The following is an 18,275-nucleotide window of genomic DNA, read 5'->3' as shown; positions in this document are numbered from 1 at the left end:
ATATCCCGTTCATATTTGCGGCAAATGAACGTCAGTTTTGACGTGGACACTTTCGAAGAGATATAATGAGTGAGGATAAAATGGAAAACAAAAATAATGATAAATGGTCATGAGGATGAAGCTGGTGCTTAATGGGGTGGTACAATATTGTTTTAAGTGAGGATTCAGCTTTAACTTTTTGCTAGATACCTAGAAACCACTTCATGAAATTTTAAAGAGAATACAATTCTAAGGGGTATTTAAAGTTCATCAGTTCATCATACTTGATGAAAATTGGTTATGAAATGGCTAAGACATCCTTTTATTACGATCGCTTTTTTAATATCTCAGCCATTTCAAAACCTATTTTGATCAAAAAAAGTTTGAATTCCTCCTAGAATTATGCCCTTTTGTATTTCTAAAGAGTTTCCTCATTATCTCAAAATCCATCCTAAACAAGTTGGAAACCTGAATCCCCATCTCAACCGATACTGTACCATCCCTTTAACGAAACCTCATCTCTTAATTGTGGGAGTTGTGATAGGTATGTACCGTGACATTACGTCCAGAAAAGGATATTATCACTGCCGTTCATTTACTCCTCAAATACGACATTAAAAATCATATTAAGATCCTCCTAGGTTTTTCAAGTCAATTCAATTTCTTTATTTTCATCGAAGAGAAGGCGATTTATGTCACAAAGTTTAAAAACAACACAAATACACACACCATTAAAAATATTGCTTCTATAGTGAATGCGAATGGGATAAGAGTATAAAACAAAGAATTTCGGAAAAGGCATTTAAAAGGTAAATAAAGCGATAGAAATGAGAATTCACTCCAAATCACAGCTCATCGACGTTTATCCCTCGGTGAACACGTAATTCATAATAACATATTAATTTGTCCCAAATGTATCTTCGCTGAATAATAGTGTTTGCTAACTGTTATGTGAAAGCTTATTGTCACTAATACTTAAATAATACCTGAAAAGGCGTCTTTGAAATAAGATATCAATATCAATATAACGGCAATATCCATGCAAGATTCATTATTATGTAATGTGTGTACCAATACAGCAGCAATAAACAATATATAAATAATACGTATACACAGTGCCGTTGGTGACGAAGAAAAGGAAAAACAAAAATGCACATAATAAGTAAAGAGTGCCTTTTTTGTGGACGTCTCAGTTCTCCTTTTCCCCTCTAAACATGACCTAACATTTTGCCGGTATGTGTGTTTATCTCTATTTGTTAATTATGATTATGCACCTTGTTAGACTTACATCTAGAAAGAATGAGACTTGTTCCATAACGGCTATAAGAACACTCTCCTGCCGACACTATGAGTTTTGGTACCTGGGAAGACCTTTCTTTTTGATCTCACGTAATGGAATAATCATTGAATGATTCGACATTTAGAAATGTAAGAAACCACATCACTTCTCGTATTACGGTTTACAGTATAACGGTTTGAAACCAAAAACATGCATGACAGTAATCATTCCTATATGCAAACTTAATGTATCATTGTTGTAAAAGCGTTGACAAACATCGAAAATTCTTCGAAAGCTGTCAATTTAATTGCCTAAATGCATTTCATTATATTTCATTTAATTTCATTTCATTGCCGACAAAAGTATACAATATGACATTTGCGCATAAATATTTATCAGCCATTTCATTGGTGTGCACTACACATATCAGGCGTTTATTTCAAAGTTGCTTGTGTCGAAGAAAACGGTGAAAACGAGTAGGACTCTACATACATACATACATACATACATACAAACCCAGACAGAAACCTTCGAAAATCCGCACTGTTTCTCCTCCTTCTTCTTTTGCATTTTCGTCCTTACACCAATAATTTCACCGGGTTGGTGAAATAGTGAAAATTATCTTTTATGCAAGCAAGAAGGATTTGTTGCATAGTCAACCTGTTTTGTTTGTTTATTTGTATTGTCTTTCTCAGACATAAATAATGATATCAATAGAGTTTTTCTTACAACACTTATTCGACATTCGCTGTCTATGATGCTTCCCTCACAGCTTCTCCCAGTCGTTTTATTCCCTGGAACAACGATAAAACGAGAAATACATAAGAATCAATGGACCTTAACTGAAATCAGGTTGATGTAAGCACAATATAAAAAAAAATCAAATAACATTTTAAACATTTGTAGTTGGTTTAGGAACATTCAGCTATGGCTAGGTCAAAGATTAAATTCTCGATGTGAGATGATGTGCTCAGTGGCGGGTTCAGGAATTGCATAAAGATAAGGCCCCTTCACAAAATTAAAAGGGGCGCACACCACCCCCCCCCCCTCCCATTTTTTATTTCTATTTCTTGTGTTTAAACATCAAAAATAAAGAGGGGGCGCGCGCCCGGTGCGCCCGCACCCCGGATCTTCCACTGGTGCATCTCATAAGAATTGGATGATCATAACGAGCATAAATTTGTGATTCAGGAATCCAATTGCTATAGCTTGCTGACACAGACACACGCACACACACACACACACACAAAAAAAAAAAAAATAGGGGCTATAAGCATTTTACAACAGAAAATCCATAATGGCGAAAGTTAATTGAGTGGAACCAAAAATATGTGTTAGCATGTCAGCAATGCACCCGGAAAATGACATACCGGGATTTTGTGGATCAGGCCTATGCAATCAACTCCAAATTTGCGCATGACACGAAGCAATGCTTATAAAACAGCGTACAATGAAGAAAATTTCATTTCATTTTATTTATTTCATTCTCCTTTTTCTTTCAACAAAACATAACACAAAGCAAATCAGAACTTCAATCATAAGCATATATACACTACAAAGTATGACAATCAATAGTAATCAACAAACTAATAAAGATATGTACACGTATTGGAATTTCAAAGTTAAGTTAACATAAATCCTTATAGAGAATAGATTTTTCAGATTGGCAGTAACGATCTCTGGATGTAGAAATTACTTTAAAAAAAATCGAGTGAAAATATTCACTCTTTAAGGAGTGAATACAATAAAGGAGTGAATCAAGAGTGAAATTGGAGTGAATTTTGAGTGAAAATGTTTATTTTCACTCATTTTGGAGTGACCTCAGGGATCACTCGAAGATTTTGGAGTGATCTCTGAGGTCACTCTAAAATGAGTGAAAATGAACATTTTCACTCAAAATTCACTCTAATTTCTCTCTTTTTTGTATTCACTCCGTAAAGAGTGAATATTTTCACTCGATTTTTTTTTAGAGAGTATGGGGGTAATTTTTCCAATGCTTAAGCTTCTAAAGATGCGCTTTTTTAAGCAATGTTTACCTCTTAAAATAATTAAAGCATTATTCACCTCAACTAGATCGCTCTCCGATGCTTTGGAATAGGCAACCCGTACGTACGAGGAGGGCACCGATTTGTCTATGTAGAAGATGTTGCCAGGGGTGAAAACCACGCCCCTAGTTACGACAGCCTCCATCAGAAACTTCTCCGTGTCTTTGATGGTAGGCAGTTCAATCCACATGAACATTCCAGATCTTGGAACAGTCCACTTAGCAAGGCCTTGAGCATAAATTACAATGGAGGAACACAGTCTGAATCGTGTTCGTGATTATTTTACAGAGGTGTGGCAAAATACATAGGAGGAAACTTCAAGAAAAGGTGGAAAGAGAGGGAAATGATATATTAAGATGTGTTTTGAAAGCATACCATTTTTATTTGTCAGAGGCAAAACGAAGTAAAAGTATGGCTTATTCAGCAATCATCCATCATTAATCCCAGTCAAGTATTACGCAGTTTATACTTACGTCGAACTGACAACAAACGGAGTCACTTCGTTTTAGCTGTCAAATATTGAAGCCCTTGCCATCAAGGGTTATTCCAGTAAATACATGCATATACACAATTTATGAAAACATGTATGCTTTCTGTAAAAGTGGATTTTTTTTTCGATGTGGAAATTTTCGCACATTTTGCGCAACCACAAATTAGCGCGAAAATAAAAGCACGCGAATATATCTTCCACTAGTCAACGTTCTGATTCAGCGGAATTAAAAACACGCAAAATTCATCGCTCCCGGCCAAGCGCGAAAATGATTAGTATCCACTTTTGCAGGTGAAAGGCGGTATGTCCTGTCTTATGTTCTTAATTATTACCACACTTTGCAATGTGTTCATGCTGTTATTGTGGTGCGCCCGAACATGCCAAGTGTGATATTTGGAAATGGTCTGTTGTGAGGTGGGCACACTTTATTGTGTAAATCGCGAGGAGTTGTATCTGAAATTTGAGCAGAAATCGGCAAACTCTGTATACTTCCAGAAATGGTTTGTGTTGAATGCGTCCTCTCGAAAACTCAGACACACAAAGCGCTGCATGGAAAAAAGATGTCACACTAAGCGCTTTGAGAATAGTGCAATTCCTTACCTCACAAGGTTCTAAATTAATTCTAAATTAATGTAAATCATTTTGAATTGTTATCCCGGGTTAAGATTACTGACAAGTCTCTGTGTGGTCAGAATGATGACACGCCCCTCACACTCATTCCTTACAGTTTTTTTTTCTCTCTCTCCTTCAGCTTTTTCCTTCTTTCTCTCCTTTTAACCTCCTTCTTTCTTGTTCATAAAAGGTCATCAAGGTCACAATTTTTATATCATTACCCGATAACATAATACAAATGAGTTCTATCATGCTATTTTCTTAATGGACAACTTTCCCGATCACGTCACTATTGGACTTCTGAGTAAGGTTGTACATGCATCTATGGCTGTGTTCGTATATGTATACCTATTTGTGTATACACACATTCACATATTCTTTTCTTTATCTCTTCTTCTCCTTCTCTATCTTTACTAGACCCCTCATTTACCCATTCTACCCTGGTCTTTCCATCTGTTCTACCATCAGGTGAAAGCCTTCATTGACTCTGTAATCATTTTGATGGGGCCACCTTCCCTTTCACGTTGTTGTATCTCTTTATCTTTGCAATTTTAAAATGTGCGGTCCATGATATGTATGTATGCATTTATTACTGTGAAAGCTAAATAGGATATAAATGTGTCATTTTTCCATTCTGCATCCCCATACAAACGTCTCCATATATGTACATGCATATGACTGTGTATGTATGTACAGTATGATTATACCTGTATATGCATGTATTACATAAACATCCAAATATTTGTTAGACCTTTTTTTTTATCCACTTTGCCTTGTCCTTCCCATCTGCTCCGGCAGGCGAAATTTTTTACTGATGTTATTATTTTGATGGGGCTACTTTTCTGATTATGTTGCTGTTCATTACCGAGTGTTTTTTTATTTTTTTCAATATCTATTAAAAATATGTGTGGTTTATGATCTGTTTTACTGAGAATGCTATGCAGGACATGAATATGTTACTTTTTTAACTCTGCCCCCCCCCCCCCCCATAGAAAGGTTCGTTTATTTGTGTGTACATGCAAATGACTGTGTATTTGTGTGTATTGTGTACACCTGTATATGTATTGTATACGCATATCTACTTATTCCTATCTCTCACAACGTTATCTTTTCCCCATATTTCTGCAAATTCTGAATGGAGAAATATGAAATTTTTATCCATATTTTTGGACAGTTAGACGAATTTTTCTGTGAATTTGATGTTATCTTGATGATGTTTAAAGAAGAATGTGGGTCACGGGGCTGTGTAGGGGTCGGTTGAGAGTGCTAAGGTAAATAAGTCATATGTGATAATTTAGCCATCAGAATTAAATTTTGTTATGAAATTTAAAAACAGTGATTTAATTATATTGGGGGTTGTGCAATCACATTTCTAAATACCTTTTATTTATCAGTCATGTAAACCTGATGTTTTGTGTATGATGTTTTGTAGTTTTATTGGAGTAGAGGCAAATCAGTCGTATAGTTCTGTTTGTTTTGACAAATGCGGAATACATGTTCTTATCTTGCATAATGCTCAACCTATTGATTTGTGTAATTATGATATTTTCCCACTCATTTCTATCACACGTGTAAAGGCTTTATTCTGTAATTGTCTGAATGTTTGAATTTGTATGTACATATTTTATGTTATATTATACGCAATTTAGTCCCTGGGCTACGAGATGTGATATGAATAAATAAACCTTTCAATAAAAAAATTATCAGGTTATCAGCACCTAACTACTTTAAACAAAATAGGCCTACATACATACACACGCACATACACGCACACGCTCACAAAGAAAAGAGAACAAAGCTGTAACATTCCAAACCTGCCAGGTGATCAGCAACTGCTTTTGCCAGAATATCTCTGCGTCGTAAGTAGAACTCCTTGATCTTCTCTGCTCTTTCTAGAAATCCGTCTACACCCCACTGTCGAAATATGTGATACAGTACCACCTGAAATGTGACAGAATACTAAAGGTAGTCACTTTTTCATGTCATGTTAAACCTCATGATTTCACGTTGAGACATATCAGTTTAACCTCTAATTCTGCGAAAACAGGCGGGTGACAAAATGGCTTAACGTTGCCTCTAATGATGCCATGACTCCGGCAAACTTACAATTAGAAAAAAACAAAAAACAAAAGCAAAAAACAAACAAACTTGATAACGCTACGTCTGAGTGAGGAAAGATTATGGACGCCAATAGCTTATAACCAGTTCGTATGCAAGTTCAATAATCTGAATTCTTATCAATACCTGTGACAGAACATTGGCGTGCTGCAAAGTGACCTGAATGTCGTAGAAAAGGCGGGAAACTAGGGCACGTGGACCAGACAGCCAGCCAAGCCGAAAGCTGATTACAGATAAAGAGAAGTGAAGTAAAATGGATGGGTGTTGTATCTGTCACGAATAAACAACAACAACAAAGAAGAGAAGATGTAGTGGCATCCAGAGATTCAATTCAATTCAATTCAATTCAATTCAATTCAATTCAATTCAACTCAATTCAATTCAATTCATTCATTTATTCAGTAATAATTCCGAGTTGCCTTATAAATGTGCCATATTTTGAACTATAGATAACTCAATCAGTATGTTCACATGAATAGGAATATGGAAAGAAAATTGATACGCAGGATATGTAAATTTCTATTGTATTTCACTTGTTCGGTTTTCTTGAGTCGTCAATTAGAAAAAGAAAACAATATCTTTCGTCATGAAATTACTAATCTTAATATCCTCATATACACTCATAACTTTATATATTCAAGATACTATGAATTAAGTCTAGAACACGATGGTGTGCTGTTGTTGTTGTTGTTTTTTTTTGGGGGGGGGGGGGGGGTTGGTATGCATTTCTGCAAAAATATCATAAATTATTGATTCTAAAAGAGACTTTAACTAACCCTGCGCCTATGATCTTGGAGAATGAATCAAATCTGATCACTCTTCCATCACTGTCCATAGAGAGGAATGAAGGCAGACGAGGCTGGAATTAAAGGGAAGTATCCAAAATGATGAGATTCATATCCACAATGCACTATCAAAACTGACATTTGAAAAAAGCCATTAAAAGGCCAACGATGTTTACTTTCCTGCATTGATTGTGAAATGGATTTGTCATACCCCTGGCTGTTTGAGTTTATAAAGTTGTCTGCCTTTATGACTTGTGAGTGTATAATGCTCTGTGAATTGTGTTAGTGGATGTAAGTCGGATCAACCTGGATGTTGGTGCTGCAGTTATGTGAGGTGGTGCTAAGGTACCGGCACTGGTATGTGATTGAACGAGCTGTTGTGACAATAATCATTGGAAGAGGGTGCCGGAGATTGTTTTAGTGAGATAGTACAGCAACTTCAAGGGATGGGATGGGAACATCGCTTTCGATCGTCATTGCGAAAGAAACGTTAGCGTGTTGCTTGTTGAGACGATTGAGGGTAGCCGTTGAGTTGATCTGCGTTGTGTGGCGAAATGAATGTGCATCGTGGACATATCTGTGTCAGAATGAGGGTTTGTTTCTTAGAACCAGTATACTTTTGACATTATGCCGATGCCACCTTAAAGCTACAATTCATTCTGTATTTATGGTATTTTACAATGTCGGGATATATAAAGCAAACAATCTAACTACAAAATAAGCACGCATATACACGCGAAAATGTTTACCTCGTCAAACTGCAGGAAGTAGTATGAGTCGTCTTCTAGGATGATGAAATCATATCGTTGTGCCAAGGCGTATATCTTGAGGCGTTTTTCTGAGGACACTGTTTCCCCAGATGGGTTATGTCCGTTTGGCACAATGTAGAAGAACTTCGGTCTTTTTGACCTGTTTTAAAAGCAGTACTTGTATCAATATCAACGTGGATTATGACTTTTTTTTTTCAAGCGTGAGCTTACATGCAAAAGGCTTTCTTTTATCTTTTCATTTTATCTCTATGTCTGCCATGAACTCTCCTATTCTCTATGAGTAATAGCAAGATACATGTAGGTACTAGAGTGCCAAGTAGATACAAACAGATTTATGATTTCATGTAAGAACTCGTCCGTCACCTATTTCTTGAGGTGTTTGGTCTGTTGTTTTTGTTACGGTCTTAATACACATTGAAGACAACTATTTCAGGATATACTGAATTCCAATATATGTGTATAATATTGGAAGAATTTACAAAAAAAAAAGAAAGAAAGTATAGTTTAGAAGCAGGGTTGCCTGAGAAATTGAAAAGAAATTTGGCACTGTTTCATTTCGATTATTCATATCTGCATTTTTTTTCCTTCGTATTACGCATTACTATACACAACATAGTATACTTTAACAGTCATCATATTCGTCATTTCGTCCATTCTAAATTTAGAAAGATTAGTATGTTTTGTTTTCCGTAACATACACATAGCCTTGAATTACATTCCTTTGAATTTCCTGCCATAGTGATGAAAGACATCATGTTTTACTTGTTCAAATGCAAGTTTTCTGAATTTTACCTATGATCGTTAATCTATGGGTCTGCTTAGAAAATTAATCCGTTGCGGAAAGGTATTCGTCATTAAACTCAGTGCCTTAATATGAACACGTCATAATATAAGACGGAAACTCGGCAATTCAAGTTTGGTTCCTTGTCCCGCAGCAACACATGGACTCTCATCTACCTATTACCAGTTTTCTTTATCGTCCGGGTTCCACTGGGAAAGCACCTCTTCAAGATGTGTGATACTTGGTCCATCCTCTTCCATCTTTATTCCAATGGGGTCACCTTGCATCACCCGCAACTGAAATAAATCATGTCACATTAGTTTAAGGAATGCAATAGTAATAGTAGAAATTACCTCTAGATGTTGTAACAAATCACTTCAAATCAAAAGTGTTGCGTGTGTGACTGATACGCGTCCGTGGTAGTGGTAGTGTCAACCGAATTGACATAGACCGCATATTATTATTCTTAAGAAAAACAATAGAGATCCTCAAATTTTGTAGAGTGATATTCAGAATTTACTGGATGTTAATGATTTGTGTGTATATGGTCTGCCAATTTGAGAGGAAGTCGTAATACTTTACCAATAGAAAATCTTTGATAACTTATGATGACCACCACTTCCTCTGCCAAATAAATCGTAAAGGCTCTTTAGATTATTAATAGGATGCGCAAAGGAAACTGATTTGTCTCAAAGTTCGTTACATCAGCCAGAAGTCACACAATTACTAATAATTACGACGAAACTTGGAGGGAGTAAGGCGTCTATAATGATGCAATTATTAGTACATGCACAGGAAATGCAATAGTAAGAAAGGCAGGAAAAATCGATTGAAGACGAAGATACTAAAACAGTTATGACAATGATAGCTGTTGGTGTCAGTGTGAATACATGAGCAAATGGAAGTTATAAAGCTCTGGAAGAAACTTGTTTGTATATATAAAACATACTGCTTCAAGGAACGTTGGATAGGTTCGTTCTGGAATCAAAAAGCGTTGACCTTTGTTGAGAAGCAGGTTCGCAGCCTGTTATTAAAGCAGGGAATATGACATGATTAATCATTATCTTCAAAAAAAAATTGAAGCTAGAATCTGTTCTCTGACGCTTTACGGAAAAAATGTAACGATATTATACATAATCATGGGAGACATAAGTTACAAAATTACATTAAAGGCACATAAACATTACTGAATAAAGTTATATCACTTGATTTAAAATTTTTTGACAATTATTTCTGAAAAAAAAACACGCTGCGATTGATTTTGATCATTCTTTTATGTCACACCTAGATTGTATTATAGGTTTTGCCGGTCAATTTCATACTTTTGTCATTCAAGTTCCCATTCCGAGTATTCGATTTCACGCATTCCACGCTCGCAGCACTGAATCAGCAATCAAATTCACTGTCGGAGGATTCAAATTCACTGTCGGAGCGTTCAAATTCACTATCGGAACATTCAAATTCACTATCGGAGCATTCAAATTTAAGAGAAGAGCACGCATTTCATCAATGAGCATTCAAATTCATGTCAAGCTGGCGACGGAATCTCGTCGGTCATTCAAATTCCTGAATAGGCAACCATGTTCCAAATAACTGCATGCAATGTAAAAGAAGTCCTGAATGTAGTTAGTTTGGGGCAGTGTATGCACGTGTTTCTCATTTGGCTTTGAATAATTGGGATCTATGATGATTATTTATTTTGCAGTAGAGGTCCACCTAATCATTGACAATTTTGAACTCGAGCTTTATAGCAAATATAGGTTTTCCCGGTCAATTTCATATTTTTGTCACTTAAATTCATTAATGTGCATTCAAATTCACGCAGCGCACTCACGCGAAAATATTGGGGCATTCAAATTCAGAATCCAAGCGATCAATTTCATTTATGAGCGTTCTATTTCGTTTTCGTGAAATCAAATTCACGATTGAGCATTCAATTTCAAAATGCGAGCACCGACTTTCCTACTCGTGCATTCAAATTCATGCGATAGTCACGTGATAGTCCCAATGAGCTTGTTTGGAGCGTTCAAATTCATTTTTAGGCGATCAAGTTCCTACTTCGTGCAATCAATTTAACTAGGAAAATACTTGAGGAGACTTTTACGATAGGAAAAAGGGCCAACACAACCAATGAATGCTTGCATATAGTGTAATTAGGATTGTTTACATGTTCCGCACTGTTCTCTGTTCATGTTTTCTTTGTTATTCATCTCAATAAATTTCAAATTGCAATGTCCAATCAGCAGTGCATCCAAACAACACAACGACTAGTTATCATATTTCTTGATGATACTGCAACGCCCCAACACCAACCTCATAATGACAATTCATCAATTTAAGACAAACTGACACACAATGATCTCACACAGTCCCGCAAAATTAGATCAATAAGACAGCAATACACAACAAACAACACATATAAAATGCTCATGTATCAGTTTCAAAATAGTCGAAATTGTGTTTTTCTTCCTCGAAAGTGTCAACCAACCCTCCGTATAATGCTCGTCTGTCATGTCTGTAGGCCTATACAGCGCCTAATATTTGTTTATTTGTTTCATTTTCCATCAAAGAAGATGGCTGGATAACCCATATTCAGCTGCAGAAGCTGGTCTTCCATTTGGGGTCCAGTTAGATGTTTTGCTCTTTGCGATGAATAAATGAAGTAGGATCTTTACGTGCATGATTTGTGACTCTTTTTACATGTGGGACCTCCATTTTATGTCCAATCCCAGGGACATGTGCCTGTATATTCATATTTGCTAAGCGCGAGTTCAGAATTGTCAATTAAAAGGTGGACCTCTACTGTAAAATAAATAATCATCATAAATCCCAATATATTCAAAGCCAAATGAGAAACACATGCATGCACGTCCCCAAACTAATTCGCAGGACTTCTTTTAAATTGAATGCATTTATTTGGAACATGGTTGCCTGTTCACGAATTTGAATGACCGACGAAATTCCGTTGCCAGCTTGACATGAATTTGAATGCTCATTGATGAAATGCGTGCTCCTCTCTTAAATTTGGATGCTCCGATAGTGAATTTGAATGTTCCGATAGTGAATTTGAATGCTCCGAGAGTGAATTTGAATGCTCGGATAGTGAATTCGAATGACCGGATTTTGAATTTGATTGCTGATTCAGTGCTGCGAGCGTAGAATGCGTGAAATCGAATGCTCGGAATAGGAACTTGAATGACAAAAGTATGCTATTGACCGGGAAAATCTATATAAAGGAATATACAGGCTTATGTCACTCAGATTGGACATAAAATGGACGCCCCATGTAAGAGAGTCACAATTCATGCACGTAAAAGATCCCACTTCATTTATTCATCGCAAAGAGCAGAACATCCCACTGGACCCTATATGGAAGACCAGCTTTTGCAGCAGAGTATTGGTTATCCAGCCACTTTCTTTGATGGAAAATGGGCCGAATGCATAAAACAAGCAATTGCTTGTAAGCCATTGATTCAAGCAAAAGCACAAGCTCGTCTAGCAAAAGGTCTAGCTCAAGCAATTGCTTAAATTCATTTGTATAACCTTTTGCTTGTGCTTATACCTTTTGCTTGTCCCGCACAAGCAATTGCTTGCGTTTGCAACAAAAGGGACGTCACGCCTGTGCGAACGCAAGAACGTGCGAGTGTGGCAGCATGTATTTGAAAGGGCGTGTGTGTGCGGAAACATTTCCTGACATGGCAGAAGAGCTATGAAATGAAACTCATAAATGCACACACAGACGCACACACACACATCTATGCACACACGCACTTATTACTGCCTGATTCCCATCACTGTTTACAGTAGCCTGAATATGCCAGATCGCACGTGGAGAGAGGTCTCCTTGCTCTCCGCTGAAGTCAGACATCCTACCTGTTTTTCATCACGTTTTGCGTGCTAACCACTGGACATTCCCGTTGTTGAAATTAAAAAAAAAGTTTCTTACACTACTTAGGAGTAATTTCTTGTAGATTTATACCACTCCTGTACAAGTGTGGTCTTTCTTTCATGAATTTGAAAATGATACTTAAAAGGGAACCTCCCAGTTAAACAAACGCTCAAGCTCGTTTTACAGAGCTTGGAAAAGTTTTTAAGCAAATGCCTGGTCTCTAATCAATTGCTTGCCGGCAGCAAGCAATTGTTTGTGCTTGCTAGCAAAAGCTTCTGCTCGCAAGCAATTGCTTGTTTTCATGCATACAGATTCGTTTAAAAGGCTAGCACAAGCAATTGCTAGCGTTTATGCATCCGGCCCACTGCATAGGCCTACAGACGAGCATAATACAGAGGGCTGGTTGACACTTTCGAGGAAAAAAAACAAAAACAATTTCGACCATATTGAAACTGATACCTGGACATTTTATATGTGTTGTTTGTTGTGTATTGCTGTCTTATTGATTAACTTTTGAGTGACTATATTATGAGATCATTGTGTGAATTGAAAAATTGATGAATTGTCATTATGTGGTTGGTGTTGGGCGTTGTCAGCACGCAGTATCATCTACAAAGATGATTACTAGTTGCTGTGTTGTTTGGATGCACTGCTGATTAGACATTGCAATATGAACTTTATTGAGATGAGAAACAAAGAATACATGAACAGAGAACAATGTAGAACCTGTAAACAATCATAATTACACTAAAAGCCTTCATTGGTTGTGTTGGCCCTTTTTCCTGTCTTAAAAGTCTACTCCATTTTCCTCGTTAAATTGATTGCACGAAGTATGAACTTGATCGCCTAAAAATGAATTTGAACGCTCCAAACAAGCTCATTGGGAGTATCACGTGACTACCGCATGAACTTAAATGCACGAGTAGGAAAGTCGGTGCTCGCGTTTTGAAATTGAATGCCCAATCGGGAATTTGATTCCACGAAAACGAAATAGAACGCCCATAATTGAAATTGATCGCTCGGATTCTGAATTTGAATGCCCGAATATTTTCGCTTGCATGCGCTGCGTGGATTTGAAGGCACATTAAAGATTTTGAGTGACAAAAGTTTGAAATTGACCGTGAGAAATTATTTTAGCAAACAATGGTATTAAAGGGAAGGTATACAAAGTATTGGTGGAGATGAGAATTGGGATTTAGACTTTTTGTGAGATACCAATTAAATACTTATGATATAGTAGAGCATACCATTTTAAGAGGATTTCAAAGTTTATTTGATGAAAATCGAGTTTGGAATGACTGTAACATACAAAAACAAGGTAAAACAAAGCAATCGTAATAAAATGTGGGTCCCACACTTTATAAGATATCTCAGCCATTTCAAAACCAATTTTCATCAAATAAACGTTGATTTACTCATAGAATTACATGCTCTTTCATATTTCATAAGAGGTTTCTCATTATCTCACCCAAAAATGGTGGAAACCTGAAATTAGGTCTCAACCAAAACTGTATGATCCCTTTAACGTTTGAATTATGGAGGCATTTGACATTTCTGTATAATGTTATTAGTATGTTAATATCATTATAATCACGATCATTTCAACATGATTATTCTTCATTTAGCGGTATCATAAGACAGCGTTAAGAAGAAATATCGTCTGATCCTCAATACATGTATTGCACAACAATATTTCAGGCTTGAGTGCTGTATGGGCACGAGTTACATACACTGACATAATTTAGGCCTAAAGAATGTGGTGATTTTTGTCTTCAGGATTGTATTTTTCCTTCTGAAATTTGATTGCCTTTAACACATTCTGTGTTTGTCCATGATTAATTCCAACTTTCAAAGAAGTAGAATCACCCTTTCTGAATTCATTAGATTTTAAAGTGAAGAGCGTGTACAGGGTTTCTAATAAATGAAAAGGAGACGACACAACTTATCTCACTATTGTAAAAAAAAGTGCTCGAGAAAAACGGCTAAAAACGCTTTCTTGTTCGTTTTATGATCCCAAATTTTAGCATAATGTGGAACAAGACTTTCTCCTTCAGGAAATATGACAGGTCACGATTAGCTATGCTGACCTGTTTCACTTATCTTCAGTCCTCACACATTATTAATGTGTGCGACTTTTGTTGGTTGTGTGATGCACGGTCACGTATATAATATAGATAGTAATGTAACGATTGTACCGAATGTAATCCCTGCAAGGCCCCTGCGTTAACCATAACTTGCAACGCTCTGTCTGGGTCTGGGCTTATCCTGGTTGGTGGCTTGTGAAGTTTGATGGTGAGTTCTTCCAGCCACTCTCGGAATGGTTTAACCCTTATAGAGGAACGAAGAACAACAAGGACCTTTGTCAACTTGAATCTAGTTGAAAGGGGATTACTGTCATCCACAAATTCTGAACATGCTAGCTCTCTGAACATAATTTTCTCTCACAGGCCTAGAATATTTACACATTAATCTTTTGAAAATACCAATTTCTTTGCCTTAAAATACAAAAAGGAACTGTTATTTCTCAAATTATGATGTTTCTCCATGGTATTATTAGTTATAATAGTTCAGAAGAATGGAGAGACTATGATAGACTTAATTACATTTTATTTACATAATAATGATTATCACTGATTTTAACTTAGCTCTTTAAGGGATGATGTTATTATTCATTCATAAAGATAAGGAATATCTCGTTAAATTGTATATGCGACATCACAACAAAGTAGGTGGCTTGCATACCATCAGAACAGCAAGCATATTTTCTGTGATCAAAATTCTTAAGCATAACTATTAAAGAGACATGAGTTATGAAGGCCTATATTACACAGTCACAAACGCTATTATAATCATTTCAATCTCAGGCATTTCCTTTAAAAAGAGAGAGAAAAAAATGTCGCTGGATCCCAGCCTGTATCAATGTGTGCAGAATAGCCTATCATTACGCACTTTTGATTAGCCTTTTATACTACAATGTAACGTTATTATTGTTTATAAGACATCTATTATATCATGCAGAAACATAGGAACTTAATGTGAAAACATTATACGTGTATTTTATTTCATGAAAAAAATTGAAATATGTAAATCATTTATGATAACCAACTAAAAAGCAATAAAAACATGTAGATGCACAAAAGATAAAATGATAAAAAGAATTTCATACCCATCAATTTTCCCATAGCTTTGGGCAATCTCCATATCCTCACTTGAGAGTTCAATTGCTGAGCCATCTCTGTCAAAGAGAGGGGATGAGAATAATTTTCGACAGAAGAATAAAATTGTGTGCATTAAATATGAATATTTGTTTATTTTGTTTATTTATTTATTTATTTGTTTTATTTGTTTTGTTTCAGTAGGGTAGCTCTGTCAGTGGCTTAACACTGTCATTCTCAGAGGCCCTACACATATAATAACGTACATCACGAAATACATTGTAGACACATTTACCAAGAAAAATAACATAATGTACAATTACGGTACACTTACAACATGGCCAAATAATTGAGCATTGCAGAGGATGGTAGAAAATAAACAAATAACATCATTTTTATCATTACAGTTCACTGAAAAGTGATATGCTGAGACATACCTAAGAAAAATCAGAATGTCTAGGTTACAGCACATGTATATATTGCACAATCCATAATTCTTCATATCACTTCAGATTACATAATTGTAATCTTTTTCGGAAACAATCAACACACAAATTTATTAATTTTTATTATTATATAAGACAGGGCCTTTAAAAACAGGCTAGCAAAATAAACACAAATTTCCTGCTCACAAAACCTTTCTTTCATTCATTATTACTGAAATACTATAGCATATGAGAGAGAGAGAGAAAAAAAATCCTGTTTCAATCAGTATCATATCTGATGGTGTAGAATTCGTAATATCCAACCATATGTAACATTGTTTGAGGAAATAAAAAAGTATATTGAAACGCTGTCAAACAAATGAAAAAAAAAATCATTTCATACACACATTATTCTGAAAAAAAAAAATGTTGTGCTCACCAAGAGCATAGGATGGCATCGCCCTAACCTTTGGACAACATTATGACTGTAGTTTACACGTGACGTATAACAAATGACAACAGGTGGAATTGATACGGCCTGTAAATGCTGGCATTGCTTTTTAAACAACGTGAGAGACTAGTCAAGAGGCTCTTTTTCATGTTGCGTGTTATCACTGTTTGGATTTATCTTTAGGCAATATTCGTTGAAATAGTTGATTTTCAAAATTGAATCATTTCACAGTCTATGCACACTGTCATGCACAACATGACAAAACATGAAAGACATGAATCACATAGTATTTTGTTGTATCAATAACAAGTCGTGAAACAAACCTCAGCTGGAACTTTGCACCTACAAGGTGAAAGAGGTCAGGATTTGGCAAGCCTGGTGAAAGGTCGATATGTGGGATTGTTGTCTCTCTGCCGAACATACCTTCAAAGATGAATACAAATTAGACTACAAAAATTTTATCAGTTTTGTAGAAATAACAGAAAAATAATGACAACCGCACTTTTATGAACAACAATAACATTACGTTGTTTTGTCAAAATGACAGTAGTTAAAACAAAAGTCAAATGAATTTGAAGGAATCCTGGCAGGGATCATCCTAGGAGGCCCAGTTCCAAGTTTATAGCTTCCATACACTTTATAGCGTGCTCACATTTTCTTCTATTTGTTGTCATCAAAGATAAGGCACACTGACTTTTAGGGATTATACGTAAGCATACCTTTAATTTTGAAAAGACACACTTCTGTATTTTGAGGATATGAACTAAAGGAAAGGGTTGCTTTATCCTCTTTTGTGAATATGAACGTGACAATGTAAGTGGACTTGTCCTCGCCAAAAGTAATAATGAGTGTGTCGACGTCAGCCTAACATAACTACAATAGCCCGAAAGAGAAGTTCAAAATAAGATGCAAGAGTAAATGAGAGTAAAATCTTACAGCAGTGAAGGTTTGATCAAAATTGAATAATGATTAGCGACGCTATGAAATTGGGATATTTCGCTAATCTATGCAAAACAGTTACTGAAGTGTTGATATTAGAATAAAATGCTTATGAGAGAAACTCACTGTTTTTGTTTGTTGTAAAGTGTTAAAAACTAGTGTTATATCGGACTGGATAATTTCAGATTGATAGTCAATCAGACAATATCACGATAAGATACTGGATTATAACTGAATCCATACCATTCCAATTTGTCATGAATTCATTTTTGCACATAAGGAAGACATTGAGTGTTCTCACACACAAATGCATACACCCACAAAGCACACATAAACATGATGATAATTTAATTGACCTTTAGAGCCACGAACCATACAATAGTACCCAACTGAATTTAGATGAAAAAAAGGTGGCCATGGATTTAACTTACTGTATCTTGCAAAAGGAGACTTGCGCCTCAATTTCCCTGACTCGCTTAAGAAATCGTCGTAGTTCATCTTGTCGTATATCAGAAATCCCCAACAGACGGGTAATGTCGATGTAAAGGACAGTGTAC

General features: G+C 36.0%; 1 protein-coding gene across 1 annotated transcript; it reads right to left on the bottom strand.

Annotated features, from left to right (window-relative positions):
• Positions 1–2,010: 2,010 nt before the first annotated feature.
• On the bottom strand, positions 2,011–18,216 carry LOC139719748 (kynurenine/alpha-aminoadipate aminotransferase, mitochondrial-like). Its single transcript, XM_071631138.1, has 12 exons — positions 18,150–18,216; positions 17,103–17,202; positions 15,915–15,983; positions 14,944–15,076; positions 9,809–9,883; positions 9,043–9,155; positions 8,058–8,217; positions 7,300–7,382; positions 6,650–6,746; positions 6,220–6,346; positions 3,323–3,531; positions 2,011–2,052 (listed from the first exon to the last, which is right to left on the bottom strand). The coding sequence occupies exons 1-12, from the start codon at positions 18,214–18,216 to the stop codon at positions 2,011–2,013; spliced, it is 1,275 nt and encodes a 424-aa protein (XP_071487239.1).
• Between the last annotated feature and the right edge of the window lie 59 nt (positions 18,217–18,275).

Source organism: Diadema antillarum, unplaced genomic scaffold (genome assembly GCF_040938485.1).
Source record: "Diadema antillarum isolate AM-2024a unplaced genomic scaffold, OU_Dant_1.0 scf00000114, whole genome shotgun sequence".
NCBI lineage: Eukaryota > Metazoa > Echinodermata > Echinoidea > Diadematoida > Diadematidae > Diadema > Diadema antillarum.
Note: the sequence above shows the minus strand (reverse complement) of the source record. Positions and strands in the feature narration are given on the sequence as shown.